This window comes from Xyrauchen texanus, chromosome 1 (genome assembly GCF_025860055.1).
Source record: "Xyrauchen texanus isolate HMW12.3.18 chromosome 1, RBS_HiC_50CHRs, whole genome shotgun sequence".
In the NCBI taxonomy this organism is placed as follows: Eukaryota; Metazoa; Chordata; class Actinopteri; order Cypriniformes; family Catostomidae; genus Xyrauchen; species Xyrauchen texanus.
In genome coordinates, this window is record NC_068276.1 from 50,117,896 (window position 1) to 50,138,394 (window position 20,499).

At 37.9% G+C, this 20,499-nt stretch overlaps 1 protein-coding gene across 1 annotated transcript in view; it reads right to left on the reverse strand.

Moving 5' to 3' along the window:
- LOC127649403 (NACHT and WD repeat domain-containing protein 2-like) overlaps window positions 1-20,499 on the reverse strand; it is an 82,721-nt gene that overhangs the window by 30,394 nt on the left and 31,828 nt on the right. The window contains exon 4 of the mRNA XM_052134511.1: window positions 6,148-6,264. Within this exon, the coding sequence (XP_051990471.1) occupies window positions 6,148-6,264 (117 nt within the window). The remainder of the gene's footprint in view (window positions 1-6,147; window positions 6,265-20,499) is intronic.

Below are 20,499 nucleotides of genomic sequence, written 5' to 3' on the forward strand. Positions count from 1 at the left end.
CTGCACAACACAAATTAGGATTTTTAGAAGAACATTTCAGCTCTGTAGGACCATAAAATGCAAGCGAAGGGGTGCCAAAACTTTGATGCAACAAAAAGCACATAAAGGCATCATAAAATTAATCCATATGACTCCAGTATTTTAATCCATAGCTCAAGAAGTGACCTGATAGGTGTGGGTGAGAAACAAATCAATATTTATGTCCTTTTATTTGTGTAAGAAATTCTACTCCCTGTCCAGTAGGAGGCGATGTGCATGAAGAATGTGAATCACCAAAAACAGAAGAAGAAGAATGTGAAATTGAAAGTTAATTTGGAGATTGACTGAGCAGGGAGGAGAATTTAAAGTGAAAAATGACTTAAATATTGATTTATTTTATATATTATATATGATATATATTATCAATATAAATATTGATCTGTTTCTCACCCACACCTTTCACATTGCTCCTTTCACTGGAGTCTTGTGGATTACTTTTATGCTGATTTATGTGATATTTGAAGCTTCAACATTTGGGCACCTATTCACTTGCATTGTAGGGACCAAAAGAGCTGAGAAATTATTCTAAAAATCTTCATATGAGTTCAGCAGATGAGAAAAATTCATACACATATGGAATGGCATGAGTGTGAGAAAATTATGAGAGAATTTTCATTTTTGGGTGAACTAACCCTTTAAGGTGAAGTGAGTGAGTTTGTCGATGTTAAAATACTTTCTTCTTCTTTCTATTAGTATGACCATTATCAGACAAGGGGTTTGGGAAAACTGTGGCTATTTCAGCAATTCTACTTGGTAATGCTAGTCACACAGTCAGTTTCTTCACGTGGCTTTTTGCCATATAATGAAAGTGAAGGGTGACTCTGGGCTCTCTCAAACAAAACAATAAAACCACAAGAAAAGTAGTTGAAACAACTTGTGCACTTTATTCCAAGTCTTCTTAAGCCAAAACCACTTTGTGTGATGAACAGATCCAAATTCAAGTTGTTATTCACTCTCAAATCAAATCATTTTTGTGCTATTAGGATGTGCCAGTACGCAGCGCCCAAATAAAAAATGACGACTATGGTGCAGATTAGATGTGAAAAACACCAATCCTCAAAGGATCTTTCTTATCCCGTGTCCCAAGACCAGCGCCGTAATCGACATGTTTGATTTAGGCGCTGCATACTCAGCTCAGAGTGACAGGGTTTCCACCCTATATGACCAATGAAATGAAATTCCATAATTTTTCCATGAACTTTACATGATCTTGTAATTACTGGATACAGAATATTTTAAATAATTTTGATTCAGACCAGTTGAATGACAATGAATCATTCAGACAAAATTGTGAGCGGTTTTGACCTGTCATTGACCCAAAAGAAATCAGTTCACACCTAACCCGATTTTCCATCCATTTGCCCTGCTTTTGTATGTAAACATGCTCTAAGGCACTAGTTATGTGCTGCAAACTTCAACTTTTAAAAACACATTTCTGACACCTGTGTTCTGTTCTAATCGTTGCACTGTGCCTAGCTTTTCTTTAGCACCAGAACGTGTTTGGACGTGTCTGAACGGCCCCTTACTCTATACAAGAGCAATATCTAGCTGATAAGATATTTTTTTATAGCACTTGAAAACTATAAAAATTGACATTTAATATAGAAATGTTCATGACATCTAAAATGTTACCAATTTGATACAATCCATGACTTTTCAAGGTCATTTTAAAATTCCATGATATTTCCAGGTTATCCGTGGCCATGGGAAACCTGGAGTGAATAATGACATAAATTTCAGTCAGTTCATCTCACACAAAGTAATATGGGTTTGAAGCATAGGCACAATCCCTTTGGATTTCTGAAAGCACAACTACACCTGCCTCTCTAAAATTTGCAGTGGTCACTGAATGCCTATGTCAGAGTGTCTTGCAGTAAAAGTTTGAATAATCTCTGCTTATAGTCACAGTGTTAAAGCAATTTTTTGTATGAAATCAATAAATATGCAGCATTCTCTTACGTAGGGTAATGCTACCTTGCCTTACCTTTGAATCCAACCTATAAGCTAATGTTAATGCATGAATGAGAAAAGCTAATAGGGTGAAACAGATGCTGCCCTACACAGAAGAAGGTCATAAACTTGATATAATTTACTATGTGAGAAAGAGAGAGACTGAGGGAGACAGAGAGGTGAGGGTGGGAGGAAGAGGACAGAGGACAGAGGCAAGGATTAAGTGAAAGGGCAGACACACAAATATGAGTGAAAGGAGAGGTGAAATGGATGAAAGACACTACAGCACTGAATGTAGAAGGAAATGTAGGAGACAGATGGAGGAGTGAAGTGGAAGAGACGGACAGAGATAGAAACCTCTCAAAGGATGAGAGGGAGAGAGAAGAGATGCTTGAAAAAACAATTAAAGAGTGGTTCAGGGGCAAAAAAAGATTGAGAGTTGTGGAATTTATGTGAAAGTTTGGGTTTGGAAAGAAATGAAGAAAAAAAAAAGAATCTAAATCTAATCAATCTAAAAGTTTTTATATTTTCAGAAGAAAATGTGAGTGGTGCATTATTCACCAACATGATGTTATGGGTGGTTGCCAGGCAATTGCTATGTGATTGCTAGGGTTATCAGGGGTTAAATTGGGATTTCAGAGGTGGGGGAACCCTAAAATCAGATGATGTCAATTTTCTTTAAATAAAAAAAAATACCTGTGTGTCTAAATATGGATTTTTTTTTAATAGGCCTGTTTGGTATGTAATTCATAAACGTTTTTTCTTTCAGATGAAACGATTTGACTGGGATTCTGTTTGAATGATTAGTCTATCATTATTTATGTGTCTTATTATTCAACTTAATGTTGCCCACCTGCCTAATATTTTGTAGGTCCCCCTCATGCTGCCTAAACAGCACCAACACACATCTCAGAATTGCATTCTTAGATGATATTATTCTCAACACAATTGTACAGTGGTTATCTGAGTTACCATAGACTTTGTCAGTTCGAACCAGTCTGGCCATTCTCTGTTGACCTCTCTCATTAACAAGGCATTTCCGTCTGCAGAACTGCCCCTCACTGGATGTTTTTTGTTTTTGGCACCATTCTGAGTAAATTCTAGAGACTGTTGTGTGTGAAAATCCCAGAAGATCAGCAGAGACAGAAATACTCAAACCAGCCCGTCAGGCACCAACAATAATGCCATTGGTCCAAATCACTGAGATCACATTTATTCTCCATTCTGATTTTTGGTTGATGTGAACATTAACTGAAGCTCCTGACCCATCACTGCATGATTTTATGCACTGCACTGCTGCCACATGATTGGCTGATAAGATAATCACATTGTTGGTGCTAGACGGGCTGGTTTCAGTATTTCTGTATCTGCTGATCTTCTGAGATTTTCACACACAACAGTCTCTAGAATTTACTCCAAATGGTGCCAAAAACAAAAAACATCCAGTGAGCAGCAGTTCTGTGGACAGAAATGTCTTGTTGATGAGAGAGGTCAAAAGAGAAAGGTCAGACACTCTCACACACTCCACTTCATCCCGCACTTCACTTTCACTCATACGTACGCACACGCAAACACACACATGCATGCATGCATGCACGCACACACGCACGCACACACACACACACACATGTTGTGTTTCCATGTTTTATGGGGACTTTCCATAGACATAATGGTTTTTATACTGTACAAACTTTATATTCTATCCCCTAAACCTAACCCTACCCCTAAACCTAACCCTCACAGAAAACATAATGCATTTTTACATTTTCAAAAAACATAATTTAGAATAATTTATAAGCTGTTTTCCTCATGGGGACCAACAAAATGTCCCCACAAGGTCAAAAATTTCTGGTTTTACTATCCTTATGGGGACATTTGGTCCCCACAAAGTGATAAATACACGCTCACACACACACACTCACACACACACACACACACACACACACACACACACACACACACACACACACACACACACACACACACAGTTCATGTGTGAATGTATATTCCTCATAAATCCACTGATCTGTTAGCAGGGTTGGCAGGGTTACGTTTAAAATGTATTCCACTACAGTTAACAGAATACATGCTGTAAAAAGTAATTTGTAACGTATTCTGTTAGATTACTCAAGATCAGAAACATATACTAAATAATAATAATACTTTGGATTACTTCTTTAGCACTGGTATAAAATCTCATGTATACCTGATGCACATACACAAAATACACATGTTAAAAAATAAATTTTCTGAAAAGCCTAAATATCTTATGCTGTGTTGTTTCTAAAACAAGATCAATCAAACTGATCTTGTTTTAAAGATTTTTAGTTATTTTTATGGGAAAACAATAAAAGAATTATCAAGAATATGAGTTTTGCCCTAATATCAAAGGTCTTACTAGACTTTTTTTTTGTATTATGATCTAATGTGAATTTTCTTGATAAAGAAAAATGCCTCGTGTCTGGTAACATGTGCATGTAAAACTGCTAGAACTATCTTTTTAGCTTAACGTAAAGCTGACAATTTACACAAGGTTTATTTCTATTACTTCTGCCTTAAACTTACTTCAAACTTACTTCTCTGTCTGCTTGTATGAATGTAAAACATCATAAGAAATTGTTTCACCGCTGTTCAAATGCACTTTGGATTTTATCATTTATATGCATAAATGTTTTCCATCTGAAAGCACTAAATATTAAATGAACCAAATGACAATAAAATGCAAAGTAATCTCTTCAGTAATCAAAACACTTTTTGAACGTAACTGTATTTTAATTACCAGTGATTTAAATAGTAACTGTAGTGGAGTACAAATACTAATATTTTGTATTTTTAAAGATGTAATCCTGTTACATGTATTCTGTTACTCCCCAACCCTATCTGTTAGTAGCCCACATGGTGCTATGGATCATATATGTGTGCATGCGTGTGTTCAGTTTCTGCTTGGTCACTAATTTCTAGCAAGATCAACCATCAAATCAGACCCATCCTCTTGCCATGCTGAGACTTCTCAAAGTCGCTCTGTTGTGTATGTGTGTGTGTGTGTGTGTGTGGGCAAGTTTGGGTGGTTTACGAGTAATTATTTTTAGGCTACAAACTGGTAATTACAAGGGTAAAGGTTAGCGTTAGGGGATAGAATCTATAGTTCATACAGTACAAAAATCATTATGTCTAGAGTCCTTATAAGTATAGCCATACCAACATGTGTGGTTGTGTGTGTGTGTGTGTGTGTGTGAGCTGCATCCTGTGAGTGAACTCAAGTGCTTCACTACCATTTGGATGATACATGAGTTCTCCCCATTAGCTCCTCAGAATATCACTGACTAGAGAGACTTCATACACCACTCAAGCCAGGAACAAGTACATAACACCAGCCCAACTCTGCTGTACTACCCCACAAAAATTTCAGCACACACACTGCTCTCTAGTACACAGCATGTCATATATTGTACTGTAACTAAATAACTCAGAGGTATATAGAGATATTTATGGTTATGAGTGAGTTATGCAGAATATGCATCATCTACAGTAAGTAAGTAAAAAGTAATTGGTTTAGCATCAGATATGGGAGGATTCCTTTAAAAATGTACTCTAGTAACATAATCCAAATATCACAATTAATGGATTCTGACTACTTTAAGATACTTCCGAATTACCTCAAGACAACATATGCAAATCAAGAAATGAGAATTAATTACATTAATATAATTTAAAACTTAGATGACTTAAATGTCTTCTGTATGCTAACAAAACAATGTTAAGCATAATGGCACTATTTTATCGTGGAAAACAAAAGAATAGTGACGTTTCCATGAACATTATTTTGCAGTAGTGGCCGTTGCAATGAGTTAGGTTGGCATCTGTAAAAGACTGGAAACCAGAGTGCTGTTGTGAGCGAGGTGTCATTTGTGCTGTGATAGTCAGTGGTTGTTCTGTGCATGGCGAGATCACGTATGAGGTGCTCAGAAATGAGTAACCCACTAGGCCACAAGCCTGTTCAGTATCCAATGTTACATACATGTTTTAAAGTCACTACGTTTGAATGTCAAATCTTAGAATGTATGAGTCATATACTGTAATAATCTGAACATGTTCTCATATAGAATGTTTTCATGCTACTGCTGGTCAAGGGTTTGATAAAATGTCATATATACCCACAACAAAGCATGGACCAGTGGAAGTCTTCAAACATTCTTCCAGGAGTTTCATCCGTAGTCTCTGCAGCTCTGGACTGTCCCACTCCTCTGGGTCAATCCCCCAGTACAGGTCCACCAACTGGAAAACAAACACACACATTTTTAACACATTTAACCAAAATGAAGCCTCTTTAACATTTACACACTTAAAATCACACCACTTTTTAAGGAACTTCTTTTTAAAATGACTCATTTCATTTACTTCATTTACTCATCCTCATGTCGCTCTCAAATCTTATTCGCAGTAGCTTATTTTCAAAATTGGTGCATCAAGACACGTCGGAACAAGTTTGATTTCAACTTGGTCCGACGTTGAAATCAAACTTTTGAATATGCAACAGCAGAAATTACAGTTGAAGGCTATGGAGGAGAACAAGAATTTCAGTGAATAACAGCTACATTTTGGTCTGTTCCTCTCACAAAGCTAAAGGATGGCTTCAGAAAACGTATAACGTACAAGTCATATCAGCACTGCTGCTATGGGGGTGACCACCACTTCGACCACCACTGACATTTTAGCACAGTGGGTGGACTTTTTAGATGGTCCCATATGCACTGTAGGCAAATATCCAAAAACATCAAATCAAAAATGTAAAATGTCTCTTTAATAGAAGCAAAAAAGGCAAATGGATAATAATAGTGCTGTTACAGTACAGGTCAAGATAATCGAATCACAAAACAAGATGTGCCACTGTACCTAATATGCAGTGGTATACATACACTGACATGGTTTATTATTACTTTTTTGTTCTAAAAATGAGAAAAGAAAAAAAATCACTCTGTTGCAATGTTCACACCAGCGAGAAATAAATAATATTTAGCCTATAATTCACACAGTATCTGTCCTATTTGTCTTTGGCTTGGTATTTATTAAGAGCATTTGGTATGAGGTTTTGCATGTCTTACAAAAGCCATGAATTGTCCTCTACTTCAGACAGCATATATATTGCAGTAGCTAAAAATGCATATGCAATTTTGATATAAGCACTGTTGTAAATTAACTTTTGCAAAGGTAAATTCAGGATTGCAGTGTCAAAATGTGGCCCCCACAGAAATTCCAAATGCCCCCTCATTTATTTCATCCTGCTGACCGACAGCACTCAGAAATTATACCTAAGTGAAAGTATGGATACTGAGTGAAAATGTTACTGAATTAAACGTCCAAGTATCTAGCCAAAACATACTTGAGTGAAAGTAAAAAATATTCACGTTAAATTGTACTTAGGTATTAAAAAGTAAAAAATAACTTTAATAAGCTAGAATGATTGTGATTGTGGAGAATGTGTGAGAGAGGATGTTGTTAAATTTGATTGGTTTAATTAGCCTTTTCTCTGACGCAACCTGGTCAAAGAATCATGTTACAAAAACTAAATAATTTTCTAAATGATTTTTATGTGGCCTGTTGTACGTAACATGGTAATTTCCTGGTGGAGTGAACATCAGAGTCGCTAAAACAAAAATTACTTTTATCCCCTTTCACGCAAATCTCAAGTAAACGGGCAGATTATCAATTGATAAACATACTTTTCACTCTGTTCCTCACACAAATATACCATATGGCATCTAAACACTTTAACTATTGTACATAACTTATATTAATGCTTGCATTACATAATAAATATTTCCTTAGATTTCATCATTTTAATTATCATTATTATCATCATTATCATTGCTGGTTTTATAGTTATTATAATAATTAAATAAAAACATTTTTTACTCCTAAAGACATTTTTATTAATTTTGAAACATAGGTATAAAATCAATAGCAATTACATTACAATCTCAGTAACCACCTTGATATTGGACACTTTCACTTTTGAATTAAATTAATCATGGCTGACTGTACAGTGAATTTCTACAATAGCATCTGAAACTAAAAACTATTGATTTTAAATTATGCTGCATCCAAGCCGCTAGTTGTCATTGTAGGTCTAAGATGACACTAGAATAAAGTTTAGGACAAAAATTGTCAGTGTTTCTCACTTCGCGCTCATTTTTTTAATGAATACATCACATCCAGTCAGAAGGTCACATATGGTCTAGTCGCACAAATATTTCAAGGTATCCAAAGCTCAAATCAGAGCTTCTGCAGACTGTCGGAACTCCACACAACCGCCATGCGACACTTCATTTGAAATGATGCAGTGCCTCTTGTCTGTCATCTGCCATTTGTCGGATGCAGTGAAAGAGACTTTATCTGCAAAAATGCAGTGAATACTTTTCAAGTAAAAGTACAAATATTCTATTTATATTGCACTTAAGTACAAATCAAGAAAAAATTATATTTAAGTGTGTATAAGGACAACTTTTATGGTACTTTTTTTGGAGCTTGACAGTCCCTGGCTACTATATACTTTTAAAACATTTCCTTTTGTGTTATACAGGTTTGGAACGACATGAGGGTGTGTAAATGATGACATAATTTTTATTTTTGTGAACTATCCCTCTAACTTATGGAAGTATAACAAAAGCCTTTTTACGAGACAGTGGTTCCAATGACATGTTTCAGATGCTCAGGCTTCAATGAGGCACTCAAAGAATACATTTTTAGAAGAGCTATATATCAAAACCCTTAACTAAGGCCTAATTCTCTTTTATTACCGCATACAGTAGTACATCTAGAGAGTAATGAAAGACAGGGAGAGTATGCATTTCCACACTTTCATCACACATTAGCACTAACACAGGGAGAGGAATGATGGAAGAGAAAGAGAGAGAGAGAGAGAGAGAGAGAGAGAGAGAGAGAGAGAGAGAGAGAGAGAGAGAGAGAGAGAGAGAGAGAATGTGAGGGAAGAGAAGAATAAAAAAATAAAAAGAGCAGCATTGAGAACGTCTATTCTTGCAGTCAGCTAAACATTGCATTCATGCTGAGCAAAGATTTCACTGCTTACTTTCAAATAAACAACTGCTAATAAATGCATGTCTGTGTGTATGCATGTGTATTTGTGTGTATTGTCAGCTCCAGTAAAATACTTAGTCTAAGGGAATATTAGCGTAATAACGTCACACAAAGTCTTTTATACTCTCTGCTGTTCTCTCTCCAGTGAACGCACACCAGCAATAACTGTCTGCTTATACAGTACATACAAAGATACATTTAAACATACATTCACAATTCCTGAAGCTTCAAGAGTTTCTGTAGTTCAACTGAGAGAGCTTGGGACTATGTCAAGGTTATAGATTTGATTCCCTGGGAACACAGATACTGATGATATGTATAGCCTGAATGATGTTAGTTGCTTTAAATAAAAGGTCATCACTTTCCAATCACTTCTATTGTTTTGCACCCAGCTAATAGTATGCTCTATCCCCCAACCCTACCCCTAAAACCTCATACCAACCCTTTAAGGATTGCAAATCGATTATAACAGATCAAATTGCATGACATGCCAATATCTAAATATCCACAATTAATTGCATTTACAATTTTTGGCTGAAAAAGGCCACCAATTAAAGATATTTCAATATAAATAATACATAATACTTAAAATATATATATACACTGATCAACCACAACATTAAAACCACCTTCCAAATATTGTGTAGGGCCAACGTACACCTCAGAATAGCATTCTGTGATGATATTCTTCTCACCACATTTGTACAGAGCGGTTATCTAAATTATCATAGACTTTGTCAGTTCGAAACAGTCTGGCCATGTTGACCTCTCTCATCAACAAGGCATTTCCGTCTGCAGAACTGCTGCTCACTGGATGTTTTTTGTTTTTGGCACCATTCTGAGTAAATTCTAGAAACTGTTGTGTGTGAAAATCCCAGGAGATCAGCAGTTACAGAAATACTCAAACCAGCCCGTCTGGCACCAACAATCATCCATGTGATTATCTAATCAGCCTATCATGTGGCAGCAGTGCAGAGCATAAAATCATGCAGATATGTGTCAGGAGCATCAGTAAATGCTCTCATCAACCATCAGAAAGGAGAATAAATGTGATCTCAGTGATTTGGAGCGTGGCATGATTGTTGGTGCCAGATGGGCTGGTTTGAGTATTTCTGTTTCTGCTGAGCTCCTGGGAATTTCACACACAACATTCTCTTATTCAGAATGGTGCCAAAATAAAAAAAACATCCAGTGAGGGGCAGTTCTGCAGACGGGAACCTTAACCTAACCCACACAAAAACATTTTTACATTTTCATTAACAACATTATTGAATGTGTTTTTAAAGCTGTTTACTAAAGGGGTCAACGGGCTGTAGCTGGTTTCATTTGGTCCCCACAACAGACCGTCTTCACAACAGCTCCATCTTTGATTTTTGATGGGAATGACAGGAAGGCAATGGGATGTACTATAGTTTAAAATGTTTTTGGTTCGTTCCGTGGACAAAACATTGAAAACAAGTCAGAACATGCAGCTGACAAACAATTCCAGACAATGTGAGGTTTATCAAGCTTTATACTGTAGACAAAATTTTCATGTTAATTAGTGTTATTAATTATTATCAGTATTCATGATCATTTAATACCATTATTACACTTATGTTATGCCTAAAGCCTTGTGTAAGTCAAAGATGAGAAGGTCCTTTGTGTGAGTCTTATATAAGTTGCATACATTTCTATGGTTTGGATGTGAACACGCTGAGACTAACTTTTTCAGAGACATGTGTTTCACCACTCTTTAAATAAAAACATTGCTTTCTTTCCTATGCCTGATAACTAAAAGAATTCATACATTTATTATTTCTTGGCAAGTAACTGGTATTTGGCTCCGTGACTTCACAACAGGGAAAAATACATAAATTTAAAGTCTTCTATTTGGCATCACAAACAGGATCAGCTTTCTTCAGGCACTTGTCTCAGAATAGTCAGGAAAGACAATTTAAACGACTAAAGTCTACTTGATATAACCAGTAGGGATACATGTTTGTCTGCGAACTGCTGTAAAGAACTGTGTTATCAATTATTACCAGTTGGTGTTGCCAAGAATTGGAAGATGTCAGACATAGCTAAATTTAAGATTAATTTAAGTTGATTTAATTAATTAAGTTGATCCGATCAGTGGCAGAGTAGGTAAAAGTTTGAGCTCTAGCTGACCAATTGCAAAATGAAAAGAAGGATCAAGAGGGACTGTTGAAGGAACATGACAAGTTGTTGAATTTCCATTCAAAACAACTGGAATCAAAAGACTTTTTGATTAAAGGATTAAAGATTCCTTTCACAACAGTGACATTGCTTAAGAAACAAGATGGTGAATCGCCAGATGAATATGCTCTATGTAAATGGAACGCCTATGAAAGATGGGCTTTTTGCACTAAAAGTACCTGACAGAGATGATATAGCTACATACAGTTCACTGACACAATTGTGTATGGATTTAGCCCAAGATATCAACAAGCCTTATCACTGGGGGTCAATCCAGGAGAATCATTTGACCAAATCATGCAATAAGCATGCCGCCCAGAGATGGCTATGAGATTAGATAAAGAAGAAGGAAACAAGGCTAACCGAAAGGGAGTGGTGGCAGTTAAATTCAGTGTGGACACAGAAAGAGAGATCAAGGTCTGTGGCAACTGTGGGAAGCGTGGCCATAACAGAATGGATTGTTGGACGAAAAGGAGGAGGAGCCGACGGTAATGGTTCACCAGTCATACAGTTTCATGTCAAGAACAATGATCAAACCTCTCAAGGGAAAATATGGAATGAGGCACAAGTTTGTCAGCTCATTGAGGGGATCATGAGTCCACAAAAGGAATCAGTTGCCCCCTGTATGAGGAAGACAAGAGACAATCGCCTTTTTGTTTCTAAATAGGGAGCCATCAGTGTGAATGTTTGGTAGGTGTAACCAGAGTGTTTACTAAAATCTAGTAATAAACATTAATCTAAAAATAATTGCTAAAAGAAACTAAAATAAAATAATTAAAATCAAGGTTTGTGAAATTAAAAATTAATGTGATGTTTAATATTGTATATGTTCTCATGTTACAGTATGAAACTAATGTATGTAGTTTAAGTGTATGTATCCCTTTAAGGGAAATGCGGGAAGAGTTTTACGGTTGACCAATGAGAAGTGATGATGGAGCAGCAGAGGAAGACGGGGAGAAGAAGAGACTGGAGCACGGAAAGATCGGCGGAGAAAATAGTGATTATAACACAAGTGAAATTATGATCTGAACTAGGTATCTAGAAACAGAGTGATTACATTTGTTTTGAGAGTTATTTGTGATACAGAAGTTCTGAGTTGTTTTTGTTGAGTTTCTAACTGTGAAAACGGTGATGCAACGAACTGCATATCACCGCATGAAAACTACATGGAATCAAGATGGTGAGCCACCAAACGAATCTTGAGTAGTGCTGACTTTCCGTAGCATTCCTTATATTATCTTTCCTCTGGACAGAGGCAGGAAATCCATCAAAACGACGGAGTGAGTTGAAGCTGAGTTGTTTAATCAACAATCGTTTTTCATCTGTTGATTTGTTCATCACGATGATAAGACTGAAATAATGTCTTCTAAACTTCACAAGGACGTGGAAAATAGTTTTTTCTGCAAACTGAAAGCTGAATTGTGCTTTTAGAGACTGAGTTATTTCAAATACATACTTATTTGTCATACTAGAGACTGATTTGTTCAACCTAAAGACTGATTGGCTTAACTGTGAATTGTTTTCTGTATTTTCTGATTCTTTTTCTTTTGTTAATTGCTCTGTATTGTGAATGTACGGTATTATTTGTGAATTGAAACGAAATTTAAGTGGTTTGATTTGAATATCAAATGTAAACAAATTTCTGGGAATATAAGAGAGCAATAAATACATTAAAAATAAATAATTTGACTTAAATAGGTTTTAATTAAAATTATAAAATAGATTTTCACTAGGGAACAAAATTAGTTTAAATAAGTAATAAAAAGGGAATCAATTAGTAAGCGGAATCATAAAATTAGTAATTTTAATCATAAAATTAAACTAAAATAGAGTAAATAAGATTTGATAATTAAATAAGAGTTCATAATTCTTTAGAAATAAAGAAAATAAAGACTAAGCATAGAAACTAATTTATTTTCATTTAATATTTTTATTTTTGCTCATTGTTTACAGTGACATTGCTGTCATAAATGTTTGTTTTATTTTTTTTCTGGAAAAAGTAAACAGTCACTTCAATACTTTTCAACATAAACCACTGAATGGTTTAAACTCATCTTTATTGTCTGTCTATTCATTCCATTCTCACTACGGCTCCCTACGAACCTAGGCACTGGTCCACACCACCCTTATAAGAGCTTAACCTGGTGCACTGAGGGTGGGCGTTACATAGACACTGGAGCTCCCATTTCAATATACTACCTGAACCTACCCACAACAAATGAAACCATCAAAATTAAAGGAGTTGGAGGAGACATCATGACATTTCACAAAAGCATAACAGTTCCTCTGCAAATACATGAAGTTTAAGTCTCATGGACATCTTTCTGGGTAGGGTCAAATTCACAAGGAATCTTTATTGGCATGGACATTCTTCCAGTGTTGAACATGATCATATTCACTGACAGCTGTCAAGTCGCCAGACCAATAGGGCCATGGACACATTTATGAATTGATTTCACAGGTCCATTGTCACCCAATGGAGGGTATCAAATCCACCAAAGACAATAACAAGTAAGTGCAAGAAGCTTAACAGAAATGGGATGAATAACACACACTACTAACACCCCACACATTCCCGAGGTAGGCAGTTTTGTTATGGTCAAACACATTGTTAGGAAAGTTTTAGAGCAGAGGTGGGAGGGACTATATGAAATACTCTTGACAAAAGACACGGGTGTTTGCCTTAAGGGGAAGGGTGTAGAGACAGTGAGGTGGTGCCACTGGTCACAAGTTAAACCCTATTTATTGAATGAACATAATGATGGCTTATGGCTTGAGAGTGAAACCTGTTCATCTATTAGATTTAGGAATTGGGTAACAAAAGAGTGATGTTTAATAATTTTACTCTGCTTCCAATTCATGGGTAATTTCCATTGACATTAATAAGAGATGGAAACAAGTCTGTTGAAAGAATGTTGTGAGATTGTGGGTACGCTATGGGATTCACTAACCCAAGAGTGTGTTTACCCTATAGTGAGGGCTCTGTAGATGGAAACAGTACTATCATAGTGGGAAAAAATATCAAAGGAAATTATGTAAGAGTATGGCATTCAGCAGACGAGAATGAATACAGTGAGACGAATTTGGAAACTGGGGAATCTAGACAATGTATTTACCTTTTTGTCAAAGAGACAAACTAAAATATATCCAATTCCAACTATTGCTCTTGCTCATGGTATTTTGTAAGCACTGAAGACCAAAACTTTGAAAGATGGAGCTTACATGGTGCAGCAACTGGAAAGTTTAGCATCCCTTATCACTGTTTTTAATCAGTCCTACTGAGAGAATTTCTTACAAATAAGGAAATGGTCAAAGAAGTAGAATATTATACCCCTAAAAAGAATCTGAATAGCAAAAGATGCAAATCACTTAGTATATGGGTGGAATTTATGTCCTTCATGTGCAGCTGTTACAGTTAGAACCAGAATGGTGGAATGATGGTTTAATTGAAGAAAGAAATTATGATATTTTCGAGATGGTTAAGAGAGACAAGGTGAGTGTTAAAGGGGCCCAAGTAGAGGCAATACAAGCAATGGGTCATGTAATCATGGCAAATGTAATAGATAAATGTATGACAGAGAGGAAATGGGCACTAATCTAAGGATCAGTGTCATGGTCTATGTACTATCAAGGTCAGAATGGATAGTTTTGACTGAGGTTGTTGTTTCTGTGTTTCTGTTAATGATGCAGCTTGTCATATGTATAAAGGGAAGGAAATTTAACAAACCTATGAAATTGGTTGTATCCAAACATGTGAAAGGGAAGTATAGGATAAAATTGAAGTTCCCTATCTGTTACTCACTCGACGTTGTGGCAATGAAGTGACACTACGTGTCACACTTGGGAGCCCGAGACACCTCTGATCTTTGACAAAAGGCCAATGGGAATTGGCGAGTTGTATTTGCATGCCACTCCCCCGAGTAAAGAGCTGGCGTGCAAACCCCTCATTCAGATTTTTTCTTCGGAGCCGAGCTGTCGCTACTCATTGAGCTGAAATCCCAAGACTTCCATTCACCTCTGCTGGATTCTGATGGCACATTACACCGGCAGAACAAACTATATAGAGTATATTCTAAAAGAGTATAAATCCTAAAAGAGTATATTCTAAAAGAGCGGCACACATGGAACATTTTTAAAGACGTGTCTTTTTAAAGATGCCTTTTCGCCTGTGTGTTATTCCTGGTTGCGGTCGTTATGTCTCGCCTTCTGACGGCCATGATCACTGTCTTTTGTGCCTGGGCACTGCCCACGCGGAGACACCATTTGTGCATGCATCATGTTCTCACTGCGAGAACATGACCATGGCAACGTTGCGGTCGTGGCTTGCCTTCCTAAGAAAGCAAGCCACATAGTGGCTCCCCGCCTCGGTCCTTCTACCTACGGGTTTGAGGCCAACGCGGCTAGCACTGGGGGAGATTTGGGGACCTCAATGTGACCACCTCTGCTGGGTAAATCCCCACAGACCTCCCATTCCCCAGCACACTCGTTTGCCCCGATCAGGTTTCCGGATGAGTGTGCCGGCTCATCTCAGGACGAGTTTGACCTCTTATTTGGGCAGCCGCTAGCGACGGGCTAGAGTGGAACCCTCTGCTCACCCCTGAACCCTCACGGCTCGATGATTGCTTCCTGGGCCTGCGGCGCTGCTCATAGCCATGCCCCGCCCCAGTTCCTTTCTTCCTGGAAGTTTATGAGGAGCTACCCACCTTTTACTGCCCGGTCCCAATCTTTCGGCTCCCTGCCCTCACTACCCTTGATGGTAGAACGGCCAAGCGGCACTCGGTGATGCCCCCAGTGAGTAAGGTGCTCGCGGTGCACCTATGCCCTCAGAGTGCCGCCACCTGGCATGGGCGCCCGAAGCTCCCATCTAGCGCCTGTAGGTTTACGTTGTCCCTGGCAGCCAAAGTCTATGGTGCCGCTGGCAAGCCACCTCCGCCCTGCACGCCATGGCTCTCTTGCAAGTCCACCAAGCCAAGGTGCTAAAAGAACTGCACGAGGGTAGTTCTGCCTGGGATTGATGCTGGAACTGTGCTCGGCGACCGACCTTGCCCTCCGGGCGTTGAAGGTCACGGCGCGGTCTCTCGGGCGGGCGATGTCCACCTTGTTGGTCCAGGAGCACCACCTTTGGCTCAACCTGGTAGAGATGAGAGAGGCCAACAAGGCACGGTTGCTTGAAGCACCCATTTCCCAGGCTGGCCTGTTTGGCGACACGGTCAAGGACTTTGCCCAGTAGTTCTTGACAGTGAAGCAGCAGACGGAGACCATCCAACACATCCTGCTCCGGCATGGCTCAAGATCCTGCACCCCGTCTGCTTGTTGCCAAGGGCATTCTCCTGCGGTGACTGCACCGGACACGTGATGCAGGGACCGGGAAACTCGCTGTTCCGGAGCTGGTGAACAGACCACTCCATCCCCCGGTGGAGGGCCATTAGTACAATCTTTTGTTCCCTTTTCACTTAATTTCTCCCACAAAGTTGAGTGAGTGACAGATAGGGAACATCCTGGTTACTTCTGTAACCTCAGTTCCCTGATGGAGGGAACGAGACTTTATGTCCCTCCTGCCACAATGCTGGACTACCCGCTGAAATGGCCGAGACCTTCTCTCTCGGCTCCTCAACTTAAAACCTGAATGAGCGGTCAGCACGCCAGCTCCTTTATATCCAAATGATTGGGAGAGTGGCATGCAAATATCACTTGCCAATTCCCATTGGCCTTTTTTCAAAGATCAGAGGTGTCTCGAGCTCCCAAGAGTGACCACTAGTGTCACTTCATCGACACAACGTCTCGTTCACTCTATCAGGGAACAGAGGTTACGGAAGTAACCAAGACGTTTCTTTTACATACCATACACTGCCTACAGAACACAATGCTAAGGGCAGTGGTGGCTCCGCGGTTAAGGCTCTGGGTTACTGACCAGAAGGTCAGGGGTTCAAGCCCCAACACCACCAAGACACCCCTGTTGGGCCCTTGAGCAAGGCCCTTGAACCTATGTGCTCCAGGGGCGCTGTATCATGGCTGACCCTGCACTCTGATAATTTCACCATGTATATGCAGAAATGTATGTATAATGTGTGACTATTGATCAATTTATTATTTACAACCACACAAACAATTAACACCTGTCTACTGTTTTACAACCCCAAGGGATGGGACCTGATTTATGACATTAACATTAATTATGACATGTTATTTTGTTATTTTAGCCAGGAAATGGCTCAAAAATGACCTACCTATAAAAATTGTTTACAAATCTCTCATTATGCAATATTATCACCAAATATTGGATTAGATCTTTTTGGCAATTTGTTTTCTTTCAATTAGTACAGGCTTTGTATTACTTTTTGGAACTTATTGATCGTAGGCCTCATTGACCTGAGCTTATGCCCCTCTGTTTTTTAGTGAAAAAAAAAATCATTATTTGTAGATCATATTGGCAATATTAAATACAATATGAAATATTACACACTAGTGTGCTTTAATGTTTAACCAGGAAGTTTGTTTTTAAATGATTTTAAATGAAAAGCCATTGAAACATTTTAGTGTTCAAGAGCATGTTCATCATGTTCACATATGTGCATGTGTGCTTGCAAACAAAAAGGCCTCAGACACCTGCTTGAGCACATACACACACATGCGCAAGCACACACACAAAGTCTTTGAGCATTAATGCTTTCTTACATGTTCATGTTCACATATGTAAGCTTGCAAACATAAAAGCCTCAGATCTGTGCACATACACACACACACACACACACACACACACACACACTCTCTAGCACAAACACACATATGTTGGTCTACCTATCATTATGAGAACTTTCCATAGACATAATGATTTTTTAACTGTATGAAGATTCTAACCTCACAAAAAACTTTCTGCATTTTTACATTTTCAATAAAATGTTGTTTAGTATGTTTTTTTAAGCGATTTAAATTATTGCGACACTAGAAATGTCCTCATAAACCACATTTATAGCATAATACCCTTGTAATTACCAGTTTGTAACCTAAAATAAAGTCCTAGTAAACGACATAAACATGGTAGGTCTATCCCTCGCTGCCTCGTTTTCACCCATGTTCAAAATCAAAGATGGTGCTACCGTGAATGTCTATGAAGACAAAACCTGACCCAGACCATAAAAAAGGTGTGTCTACACTGCACTGGTTAGAAAATGACAGTAACAAGAGAGACAGAGAAAAAGTAAGAGAGAGCGGAGAGCCAAAGTAATGGGTTTTGTGTGTGTGTGTGTGTGTGTGTGTGTATGTGTGTGATAAAAGCCCTAATGAAGAGAGACAGGACATTTCCTCAGCATCAGTTTGGCAGGACACAGGGATATCCCTGAACACATTTGTCAGAATCAGTGTCGCTGACACAGATAATTCAAACAGTAAATACACTGCAGGGGGAATCTCTCTCACCGCACATGTGCGTGGCGTAACTAGGGCACCATAATCAAGTACTGTATGTGTTTCTGTGTTCTATTTGTGTGTGAGTGCTTCTTTTTATGCTGATTATATTTGTGTATGCTGATCACATCTGTTCAATGTGTGTGATCTGTTTAATTTAATGTTGATTAAAGTGTCTATGCTGGTCATGTCTGTCTGTGTGATTGCATGTGCTCATGCATGTTTATGCATTCACAAGCAAATCCAATAAATTGGTGCTGTCATTCATGTTGTGGTAGCTCTTTAGGACCCTGAACACATTTCTAACCCTCTTCTCAGCATTACTCCAAAACCTAATTTAACAAATACAATCATGGCTTGCATCCAAGAAATATAAGGCTCAAGAGACTTACAACATTATCTGAAATTTATGCTCAATATCTCTATGCTAATCAAACTTCTAAGAAGAGAGAAATAGTTCATATGAGAAATGTCTTGCTTCTGTGGAATGCATTTTAATGCTGAAAGTAAAAAGTCCAGGCACAGCGTTTTTGTTCCCTCTGGTAAAATATATGTATTTGTAATTTTCATACTTTGATTATCAGGTTTAATCAGGTTAAGCCAATTTGTGTGTTTACCTGTGTAGTACCAAAAACTGATAAATAACAAAAATCAGCACATTATAAATGCAACACAAGAAGATATGAGACTTTGAAAATATTATCTGTATTTTCTCTGGTCTTAGCATCAGAACGTAAACAGATATGTGCATCTTGACTAAACTGATTAATGCATTTACCTACAGAGTGAAATCAGAGTCACTGACATAATCTTGGTGCTTAAATTAGGTTTAGCTTAAAGCTGAGAAGTACAATTTCTGTAACACTAGCATCACTTAAAAGAATTAATAATCACAGTTTTGAAACAGATTCCAAAAAACTCCTCTTATCTTCCATTTTGCATTTACAAACAGAGAGTACTGCCCAAAACTCACACCATTGGTTGAGCCAGTGTTGGTGTGCCAGGCTGGACAGTTTGGCCAAAAACAGATGAATGTTTTATAATGCCACAGAGCCACAGTGTTACACTTTTCAACGTACAAATGTCTTACTTATTTGAATGTAAATATTAAAATAAGATGCGATAAAGAATTTTAACATTGACAAAAAATACACACATCAGCTTTAAACCCATTATGACCTTTCCTGAAAAAAACAAACAAAACAACAACAACCTGGTCTCATAGAATTACACTACTATCACTACATTTTTGAAAAATCTATAAACACAATATAAACACTTGCATTCCATCACCAACTACATGTACAAGTGTATTCCAATGTGACTAAGTTGCGCTGTAGCTCAACTGCTAGAGCGTTGGATTGCGGAGCACCTGGGTACAAATCCAGCAAAGCACGTGAGTCGACACCACAACAGCCAAAAGTGTGATAGAAGCAAAATATGCAATATAACAATGACAATTATACTCTGTTTCTTGAATCATTTCTTTTGAAGTAAAGTTATAATAGAGATATGTTTACATGCTAAACAAATTAATGCTAAACAAATTAATATACAGTGCATTACTGTGCTATGAAATCGGTACCTTATAAACAACTTGAGATGGCACACACACTCCGTGGCTTCCCCAGCCAACACGTGCGAGACACAGCTGGCCCATCTCTCTGAATTTAAAGACATGATGTAAATACGCAAGGACGAATGACGTAAGCCTGCAATTTTATGCCAAATCCAGGCCTGACAGCTTTAAATAAAAAGCATTATTGTAGGCTGAATGTATTGAATTTGTATGACAAGGACATGGTTTTGAAC